The sequence below is a fragment of the Gymnoscopelus microlampas genome, assembly GCF_963454915.1.
Source record: "Gymnoscopelus microlampas genome assembly, chromosome: 1".
In the NCBI taxonomy this organism is placed as follows: Eukaryota; Metazoa; Chordata; class Actinopteri; order Myctophiformes; family Myctophidae; genus Gymnoscopelus; species Gymnoscopelus microlampas.
This window is the reverse complement of record NC_139962.1, coordinates 38,190,681-38,201,913: the sequence shown is the minus strand read 5'-3', so window position 1 is coordinate 38,201,913 and position 11,233 is coordinate 38,190,681. Positions and strand designations below refer to the sequence as shown.

General features: G+C 41.2%; 1 protein-coding gene across 1 annotated transcript in view; it reads right to left on the bottom strand.

Annotated features, from left to right (window-relative positions):
* Nucleotides 1–4,374: 4,374 nt before the first annotated feature.
* glceb (glucuronic acid epimerase b) overlaps nucleotides 4,375–11,233 on the bottom strand; it is a 56,923-nt gene continuing 50,064 nt past the window's right edge. The window contains exons 5-6 of the mRNA XM_084063990.1: nucleotides 9,699–9,991; nucleotides 4,375–9,510 (exon numbers count right to left, since the gene is read on the bottom strand). Of these exons, the coding sequence (XP_083920116.1) occupies nucleotides 8,779–9,510; nucleotides 9,699–9,991 (1,025 nt within the window). The 3' untranslated portion in view covers nucleotides 4,375–8,778. The remainder of the gene's footprint in view (nucleotides 9,511–9,698; nucleotides 9,992–11,233) is intronic.

Here is an 11,233-nt window from a genome sequence, read left to right as displayed (position 1 = left end):
ACTCCTGACACTTAATTTACTGTTTGAATCATCATTCATTTATTTTACCCATCAATGTTACATTTGAACTTTTCTGCCATTCACACACAGTAACATTTGACTGTAACTTGTTTAGCCTACACATTTTAATTGGTCTTTATATGAAATGTTATTTAAACACTTTTTATACATTTAACAAAAGTAACATTTTAAAACATGTTGGAACACCTGTAATTATGCCATGGACCACTAGTGGTCCGTGGACCACTGGTTGCGAAACAGAGATCTAAGGAATGGGATAGAATAAGAAAGGGGAACTGGCAGTGGACATGATCAATAAGCTCAAAGCAATAGGTTTTGACGATACGTCTGCAAACTGGATGAGATCCTACCTGGAAGGGAGGGAGCAAGTGGTGGAAGTAAACGGCACCCAGTCCCCTCCCCTCCCAGTGACTTGTGGTGTTCCTCAAGGAAGTATACTAGGACCTTTACTGTTCCTGATATATGTGAATGATATGTCTTCAGCTTGCGACTGCAAACTGTTCCTGTTCGGAGATGACTCGGCTCTGCTGGTCTCGGACAGGGACAGGCTGCAGGTTGAGAAAACTCTCAGCACTGAACTCAACAAGATCTGCATCTGGCTCTCCGACAACAAACTTTCATTACACCTCGGTAAAACTTAATCCATCGTCTTTGGGTCCAGTCCTAACCTTAGCAAGGCTGAGAGTTTCACGATCAAAGTGGCTGATGATGTTATCACAAGGAAGGAGGAAATTACCTACCTGGGTTCCATCTTGGAGGCAAACCTCTCCGGTAACAAAAACGCCGAAAGAACGATCAAAAAGGTCAACCAAACAACACGCTATTTGTGGAGGATTGATCGTCTAGTCAGTAAGAATACTCTGAAGATTCTTGCAGGGGCCCTCATACAAGGTCATTATGATTATGCATGCACTTCATGGTATCACAACACCTCCAAGGCCTTAAAAACAAGGCTCCAAACATCCCAAAACAAACTTGTAAGGCTACTTCTTGGCCTCAATCACAAAACCCATCAAACCCCTGCTCATTTTGCTAGGATTGGATGGCTTAGGGTTGAGGACAGAGTACAGCAACTTGCTATGGGCCTGGTCTTCAAGACACACCACAACATTGGGATCCCCCTGTATTTGTCAAAATACTTCCAAAATGTTAATGAAGTCCATGATCATAACACCAGAGGCAGCTCCACAAATTATGTTCAACCCAGATTTGGCTCAACAAAGGGAATGAACTCGTTCTCATGCTATTCATCAAAAATGTGGAATGCCCTACCAAAAGGAGTAAAGGAGTGTAAAACCGTACTCACTTTCAAAACTGCCCTAAAGATACACCTTCAGGAGGCTGCAATTCAAAAATAGTAGCGTGTATATCTGTCTGTCTCTTATATGTCATCATGATTTGTGTGCATGGGGATCTCATCTTAAACAAGCTTAGTGCTTTATGAGCTTTCCAGTTTAGTAGACCTTGTATTGTGAATTTGTACTTCCATGTACTGTTATGTACTGTCATGTACTGTTCTCATGTCTTACTAAATAAAGTACATCAATCAATCAATCAATCAATCACATCCCAGTGGCTTGATGTGTGAGTTGATGAGGTGAGCTGCATTTTACCCCTCTTAAGCCCTGCCTGCCTAATTCATAATGAATTGTTCACTAAAGCCAAGCACCCATTCTCTGTATTGTTCTCTTATCCCAGTGCATTCCTCTTTATTTGAGTCAACATCCTCGTCCTCCCTCTTCCTCCTATTCATCTCGTTATGTTGATATTTACTGTAGCCCTCCATTTTCTTTCTCTGGAGAAAGGGACAATGTGCACCCTGCAGGGCCTATTCCAGCTAATTTATTACACACCTATTGCTCACATGCTGCACCTAAACAATATTGCGTGCATTATCTCTTCTGCATAACGTGCCAAATTTGCATTGCCCAGCAAAACGTGACAATTGACTGGTTCATAGTGAAAGTGATGTCTCTGTTGTTGTTTTTTTTAGAATAATCATCGTCTCCTTTTCTCCCCCTCTCATGCTTTCTCTCTCTGTCCCTTGTCCAATTAAACAGGAGAGATGAGAGAGCTGACGAGAAAGCAATTTGAAAACAATGTTTACTCATGGGCAGAAAATGTAATGAGAGAGATGCAATGTTAATTTTGATAATGATTTGACAGATTTGCATGGGCAGATCAGATCATAAGCCAAACAAATTACACAAAATGATCCACTGATTACTTGGATTAGTAAATACTTACTAGGATGCTTGCTTCGATGTTTGTTGATGAACTAAAATGGAAAAGCTCAAAGTTTGGAAGACAAAATGCAAAACTGACAATACTCCCTGCTCCATCTTCATTGTACAGTCCCAACTCTCTCTCTCTCTCTCTCTCTCACACACACACAAATTCAATAATGGTGAGTTCAGTGGTGTGTTAATTTGATCAAGTGGGCAAATTTATGAGCATCACATAGCCCCTGGTCTCTGGTGTGCTATGAGATGTTCTAATGTTATCACAGCCATTTGGACGGAATCTGAATGGCAGCAGAGGAACAGGATAGGCCTGTAGAGAGATAGAGCTCATAGGGTCTAGAGATAATTACACTGTGGGAGACAAAGTCACTGTCAGAGGGAAGGTAATGGCTTTGACTACTGCTGTGCGCTTCAATAAATCATACATGAAGTTTGTGAGAGCGGACTATTGTTTGTGTCCCCATGTTTTTGAATGTGCACCTGTAACATGACATAAGTCTAGACTTGGGAGTTGAGCGCACTGTTTCTTATATTCAGATGTAAGGTAATGGCACTGCAGAGGAGATTGAAGGAGTAGGGTGAAGGGTGTGGGGGGTAGTGAGAGAAATAAGTCTACATTGTATACACTAGAAGGTCAAGTAACATGTGGGGAGGCAGCACGAGTATATGACTACTCCTATCATATCCCAAATATCCATATAGGAGATGAATCACAATACCATAAATCACATTTATGGTATTGCGGTACACATTCTCCATGACGATTAATACCGCAATAACATTATTAAAACAAAAGTATGTGCGCCCGAGGCATGCTGGGAAGTATTCCCTCAGCCATTAACAGCCCGAGATGCTACACAGCCTCCACCTGAGGGGTGTCTGGCCTAGAACATCTCATTAGCCAGTATAGCACAAATTCCCGAAGGTGACAAGACGGACAACTCCTTCCCCTCTCTGGAGGTTACGGAGGCTCTGGTGTTCGCAACTTCCCAGGGGAGCGATGTCTGGTGTGGGAGAGGCTCTCTGCCCACAGGAGCAGGGGCAAGTGGAGGGTCCAACCTTGCTGTTGTGCGTCTGACAGGATGGTGAGCTGGGGAGCCAGGGTGCGATTAAACCTCTCTACCCACCCACCGCTCTGGGCATGTAGAGGAGTAGTCCTTGTCTTCTTGATGCCCAGCTACTGACAGCCCACTTGGAACAACTCTAAGTTGAACCCCTGTTCACTGTGGATTAACTCTGATGCATTGCACTGGCAGAACATCTCGTCCACCAGTGCCACAGGGCTGATCACTTGGTGACTGTGGCATTCTGCCATCCTTTCCTGTGTTATTTTAATTTGTCTTGCAATGGTGAAAGGGTTTGTTTGACTGGTAATGTTACCTATTTGGATTTTGGAATGTAAATGTTTTGTACATTGTACATAGATGAAAGATTTTAGAAAATTATTCTGTATTATATATATTCTCCCTAATTAATAGATATCCTCTGTTTAATCCGATAACAAGAGTTCATTTGACTAGTCGAACCCCATGAAGCCTTAAATTCATGGATTCATTTTTGTTTTTGTGGCATTCCTAAGCAAAGAATTTGATGACCAGGTGTATTTCCGGTAGGAGACACAAATAATCTACTTTGTGTCTCCTACCGGATACATTAGCCGGTAGGAGACGGGAATCAAATTATTAGGTTAGGAATGCGACAAAAACAAAAAAGAATCCATGGATTCAAGGCTTCATGTGGTGTGCAATTGATAGAAAATAAGTAATGTTTTGGGTGAACTACTCCTTTAAATTAAGCATAATTCTTAACATAAATTGTGGCAAACAGCACAAAAAAACACCAAACAAACTCACTCTGTAAAAGAAAACGGAAGACCCAAATGACTATCTCATGGTTTTCACCAAATACACATACATAATTAAATTAAAATTAATGACATTAATCAAAATAACAAATCAATCCCTCAACACATTGCCCATGGCAAATGACAACATAATAACGGAGCAACGAATACAAAACATACATTACATAGCAACTGGCAGATACATTGCCCATTCATGAATACTGATGACGCACTACAGTTTTTAAACAAAAAAGCTGGACAACAAGCTTAAGAAAAATGCTTTTATTTGTACAACGTTAAAAAGCAAATTTTAAAGCACAAAGATTTACTCTTTAATATAAACACCTCCCTCCCTCTGAATAAAAAATGGTAGCATGTGCACATTGTGCTTGGATTGCTAAATCTGTACAACGGCTGGGTCTCCCAAGGTGTTAGGACCCCAGTAAACATTTTATTGCATAAGTCACATGTGACCCATTGGCCATATGTTAATTTTTTACAGGGCGGTGAAACGAAAATAAAAAATGTTTAAATGAGGGAAATTAAAAAAGTTTTATATTATATCCATTACACAGTGAACAACAGTAGCAGCTTTCTAAAGGAAGGCGTTGTACATTGTCGTGAAGAAAAACAAAAAAGACCTAATCCAAAAGAATATTTATTAAAACCATGTGACAATATGTCCATTGTGCTTCAGTCTAACAAAGCATATCATTATTTTGCAAATGTTTCCATGGAAGATTAAAGGCTATACAAAAACAAATCCAAGATTTTGCATCTATTTAGCCTTTCCCTTTGAAATTGTTGTCTACTCAATACTAATAGCTAGTTGCACACTTCCCCTCTTAGATAGCAGTGTTTACATATGTTCGCTAACATCTATTAGAACCTACATAAAAAAGGCAGTGTTTCAATGACTGTCAATTAGATATGTTACCAAATGCTAAATGGAAATTAATATTCACTATTATAAACAAAAAACAAAAAATAAATCACACTTCCCTCACTGCTGATTTGAATCAACGGCTTTGGTATGAACAAAATGAAATGTTATATATACACAGCTCCGGAACATCCATTTTGAGTTTCCCTTTTAATTACATGACACCACGCTCGTTCGTCCAATCAAAACGGCAAGACATGATACTGTATATGCATTATGTCCATGAGAAGGAAGTAAATGAGAGGGAATTGCAATAGAGAAATGATCAACAAAACAAAGCTAGGATGGGAGGTATGCAAATAATGGGATCAATGCAATATCCAGTCGTGTCCCTTTTCTTTGAAAACCGCTTCAAAGATATCATGTAGCACTTGAGAATGCAGTCTGGCCAACACAAATCCAGGCCTTGCTTATTTATAATAACGTTTAGTGCACAATGCAGTAAGTTGCAGGCTACAGCAAAAGGAAATCTTTCTTTCAATTGAACTTTAAGCACATATCAGGTGTCGGCATGAAGGGACATGAACGCAGACTACCTTGTGACAGATGTTTTCTTTTTATCAGAGAAAATCATCACTATGAAAATGAACATTGGGAAAGTACAACCCAGAAGACTGATTTATTCCTATTCATTCCCAGCTCCAGACAATCACCACAGCAGATGTGAGAAAATCCTCATTCTCCTCTGTATTGTTTTGTCAGTATGAAAATGGCATCAGTGAATGCTGACACATCTCTGACTCGCCAACCCAAGTGAATTGAGTCTCTCTGAAACCATGTTCTCCTTCATTCATCTGTCAATAGGCTAGAACACAGATCAAATAGACCCACACATACATGACAGATGTGTAAAGCATCAACTGACTGTCAGAAATGTGTCTCAAGATTTACACAATTGGAAGATATACAGTAGCACTGCGGGTGGTCTTGGTGGTGCACTACTTTGTTCCATTAACTCATATCAACTTTACACAGCAAAATCCAGAGTGCTGGTTTAACTCTGGACCCTTTGGGGTCAGTTAGTATTTCGTTAATCTGACACTGAGGACTTAATATGCACTTGCATCTTATACAGATCTTGAGAAATATGTGAGCAATCCGATAAGCTTTTTAGATTTAGCTATGAGGGATTGAGTTGTATTAAAGACTCATGGGTGAAGCAGTTCACAGGAATGTTCCAAGAGTTACAACACTCACAGGAAGTTTCTCCTAATTCCAGTGAAACTTGCTTTGTATTGACTGTATGGGGACATTATAGCTGGGGCGGAACAGACATTGTCTAGGTAAAGCTGCAGGGTGGCTGGGATTTTGTCATTTTGCTGGGCCTCTTGGCAGTTTGTTGTGGTTATGAGAATAATGAATAGGAGATGCCAGTCTGCATGGCCAGAGAGGAGTTGCAAGTGCATGTTTCCTTCAATTCTTACAACCTACAGTACATTGTAATTTTTGACCTACGTGAATGGACATGCACTGCAGCCTGCATTGAAGGATGTGTGAAATGAGAAATTTTGTCAGAAGGCTCTGAATATGTAAGTAGCTTTGGATACCAACAGTTGACGTGCCATGTGGCCTATGAAGGCCCCAAATAGCATGTCTCTATTGTCATTGTGACTGTGTGAAATTACAGAGTACTAAGCAATAGATCATGTCTTTGTGCACAAGTCAGAGATCTTGCCCTATATCTATACCAAGTTTAGGATGATTGTACAAAGTATTCAGTTTTTGGTAGTTACTGGCCTTTCTCAGAATCGGTGGATTTGGAGTGGTTTTATTATTAACTCGATTAGTCAAGTTTATAGGGCAATTGGTGTGTCCAAGTGCTATCAGGCAGTTCACCAAATCTGGTATGAGTCAGTCGTGGTTGAGTCAGTTTTGTGGAATATGGAATATTGAGCAATGATTTAAGGATAATTAAAATGGCAAAGGTTCTATTTGGGTTTGACTTCCCTTTACAAAGCAAATGGACCACATTTTATAAAACAAAGCTGCTTGTAGAGATAGATCATTCAGTAAAGAAAATACAATTATTGAAAATAAAAAAAAGACCACAATTATTTATCTAAATATTCCTGAATCTAACACGCATATGGTATGCACATTGTGTAAACTTTCATTGTAGTCATTATGCTATTATCTATTTCATTTTCTGATGAATTAATTTCTTACTTGCTCTTACAACTTTGAAATGCAATCTAATCTCCGGTCTTAGTCAGGACAAGAGAGCTGTCTATTCAAGTCTTTAGGTCGATGAAATGTAGTGTTGCCTCACTTATCTGAGCTGGAATTGTTATTCCAAATTTGAAAAATTCAGACCCTTGCTCCCTGTTGGACAGCCTGTTGTGAAGACTTAGTCCACAACTCAAAAAAGACGTCTATTGTCCCTAAGCTATGTGACAGATACAAATGTAGTTAATGTTTCACCTAGATTTAATGCATCTTGTTGCCCATATCTCAACCATGTTTCATGAAAGATGACAGAATGTGTTGCCATTAGCTGCTACCATGGGCTTCAGCACTGAAGAGCAGAAGGGTATATAATATATACCAGGGGACAATAACATGTATATAATGGCCAGGCATTAGGTGGGACAGCATACTGGCTGATATCTGCCATTGCTGAATTGAAACGCAACCTAGATCCGAGACACATGCCAGTTAATCTATACACTGTTGAAGATTGTTGTCAGTTGCTTTTGAAAGCAAAAACAGAAACAAAAAAAGAAAAGGGGGCGGTGGGGGGCAGCTACTGTTCAGAGATTATTTCAAGTAGGCTTAACAGCTTTTAGTACTGGATGTGGATATTCGCAATTTCGCATCCAGGAAATGACCACCGAAGTATTTTCAGTTCCACTGAAAAACCCATGGGGGTTTCTTGATATGAAAACGTAAGGCAATTTATGTTTTTATGGAGAGGCTTCAGATAATTATGGAATACGCAGGTTTTGAAAGATGGTGTATAAGGCTATTCACCATCCATTGAAAGATCTCACTGATTTCAATTTCCTTGGTGCAAACATTAAAACCACACCACAAATTTAAAAAGAAATAATACAAAAGGGGAAAAAACATGACCACAACTGCAACTATTTTCAGAAGATTGATTCAGCTTTCGTTTTCAAAGTCTCTGCTCCAAATAATTAATATAATACTCTTTATTTATGGTATACTTTCTCATTAAGCTGTGGAAATCTAGAGTGAGATGGTAAAAAAATATAATTGGAGAAGAGACTCAGTGGATATACAGTATAAAAAATGTTGGAAAAGACAAGATTCAATAAATCCCCATTCAAGGACTTTTTCCATCTAGCATTATAAGTTGTTTTGAGACAAAACACAAAGAAGATGCAGACACACATCCATGAATGGATGCCCCCCCCCCAAATACACAAACACACTTCCTGAAACTAGGTCTATACATAATTACAAACACTAGCTCAGAAAAGAATGCGAGAGCTGCAATTATTGTTGCAGAAAATTCAAAACCCGGGACTGCGACAGAGCTCAACAGACACTTTTACTGTTGAGAACTGCAGTTGACCGACTGAACACATTCTTTAACTCCTCTGCCTTGACAAAACACGCAGACACACAATGTGAGCATCCGCTGCACATTCATTTATACACATGACCCACATAGACACACTCCTCTCATTTGCATCCAGGCATCAACACGTATGTATATTTATAATGTATATATATATATATTTATATATTGATTAGACCTCCACCTAGTTGTGCTTGGCACGGACCCCTTTCAGGTAGCTCTTCCAGCGCTTGACCACATCTCTGAAGATGGGAGCATTGTCTATGGATGCCAGCAGCTGCAGCTGGTTAATGTGCGTGGTGTGGTAGTCCCAGCGTGCGAGGTTGGGCGCTGTGCCCAACATGTAGTGGCGGAGGTCATAAATGCTCCCAGAGCCTGTGTCAAATAGCGGCAGCATGGCCTTCACCGACTCCATGCCGCGACTGAACAGCTGTCCAGCCTCTCTGCCGAGCTTCTCCCCGGCTGTCTCTGTCAGGTCGTGGAGACCCAGCAGGGAGTAGATGAAGCCATTGAGGACGAAGGAGCTGGGCGTGGTAGGGTACTCTTCATACCAGTCATACTTGTTCATGAACACAGCTTTCACCCCATGCTGAGCTGAAGGCATCTTATAAGGTCCCGTTGCCTTGAGGGCAGCATTGAGGTAAGCCTGGTCTTTGGTGAGGAGGTAGGCTCTCACCAGGGTGGACATGGCCTGGCCCTGGGCCATGGCCGAGTACCAGCCAGGTTCCAGTGGCCGGAAACCCTCGCCTAGCTTACGAGTCACCATGATGGGCCAGCCGCCACGCTCGTCCTGGTTACGAACCAGCCAGTCACTGGCTGCGAAGAAGGCAGCCATGTGAGAGGTGGTGGAGATGGTGATGTTGTCAACAAATCCACGCCCACGCAACACCAAACGCACGACCCGTCTGGGCATGATCTGAAGGATGACATGGGACACAACAAGACATCTACAAGTCAGTTCTGACACTTCTATTGGACTCACACTTCCTTTGGTACCGATACATTTTATTGAAATGAAAGTTCACAGTGTATAAATATTAACAGAAATTCTGTCATTTCTCCAGAGGGCCTCTTGATAACAAAATATATCAAACTTAAACCCACCTTTGTGGCTTTGACAGCCTTGGTGTTGGACAGACCCACGCCCTTCCTGAGGTCAGTGAGCAGATCACGGGTCAGTGTACTCCAGGCAACACGCGGCCCAATGCCATAGGTTATGTCCCGGTCTTTGAAGGCAATGAGCTGCGTGGTGGTGACATAATGGATGACAAAGGGTGGTCCTTTCTCAGTGGTCTCGAGGACCACAGATATACTGCCGTTGGAGGTGAACTTGAGGTCCAAACTCAGGATGAAATCCTTGGAGTTCCCCAAGGGGAGAGAGACACCCTCTGAAGACTCTATGAGAGGGGAAGAAAAAACATCGATAAATCTGCAAATCTCCATATATGGGGTACGCTGATGTCATCAATATGACATTTATACACTGGCCTAGACTATATTTGGGCATACTTGACACTGTCCATATATGGGCATAAAAGGGTATTACATAAGTGGGTGGGGCATGTAATTCCAACTTGCATATTGATGTCCTATGTATAAACAAAAACAAAAACAATAAAACACTTTATTAAAAGGTGCTGTTTTGAGTTGGGGGATATAGCCATATGCAAAGAAAATTTAAGTCCAAGTTAACTCTGAATGCCTTAGACATTCCTTATCTTTGCTTATATTCACGTCAAGATTTAAAGTGAAGTCAGTCTGAAGTCAGTCTGGCTACAGAACCCTATGGTACTTTGTTTGTTTGACAGTTTCCATTGTTTAGTTATGTTGCTAAGATTTACTCACATGATCAACACTCAATTCTCCAGCAAACATGAGGTAAATTTCTCCACTGTCAAAATTGTTCTCTGAGAAACCGTGAATCTGGTATTATTGCCTGTGAAGTGCCTACCTAGCTGTCTCATTCCTATGACTCTCTTGTGGCTTTGGCCAAGCTGCAGAGCTTTCTTTTCTCTGTTTGTGAAATGTGTGTGAGTGAATGTGTTAGAGAGAGGCACGCTGGTCTCCCATGAGATGGCAGTTCAGATGTGTCACTGCACAGTGGGCTTAATTAGATGAATGTCAGCCCAGGAGAAGTGAGGCAGAAGGGAAGAGAGACAGAAGGGGGGGAGAGAAAGAGAGGGGGGCTGTATAGCAAGAAGGAATCGGAATGAGTGCAAAAGGAGATGCACATAACTGCATTTCTTCCCTCACAGACTAGGCAGGCACACAAAAGACACCTACTCAAGCTGTATTCAATCCCCAAAACTCCACACACACACACACACACACACACACACACACACACACACACACACACACACACACACACACACACACACACACACACACACACACACACACACACACACACACACACACACACACACACACACACACACACACACACAGTCTGAATCTATTTCCAAAAAGTGCCCACAGCTTTTAGACTCATCTCTCCCTCATGCAATGAGGTACAAATTAGGTCTAAGACAGCCACGTTTCACAGCATTCCAGAGGCCTTTCTCATCAAGGCATCACCACCTTCAATAGGATAAAGAGAGGAGTGAGAGATAGAGTAGGAACGAGACTAAGGAAGG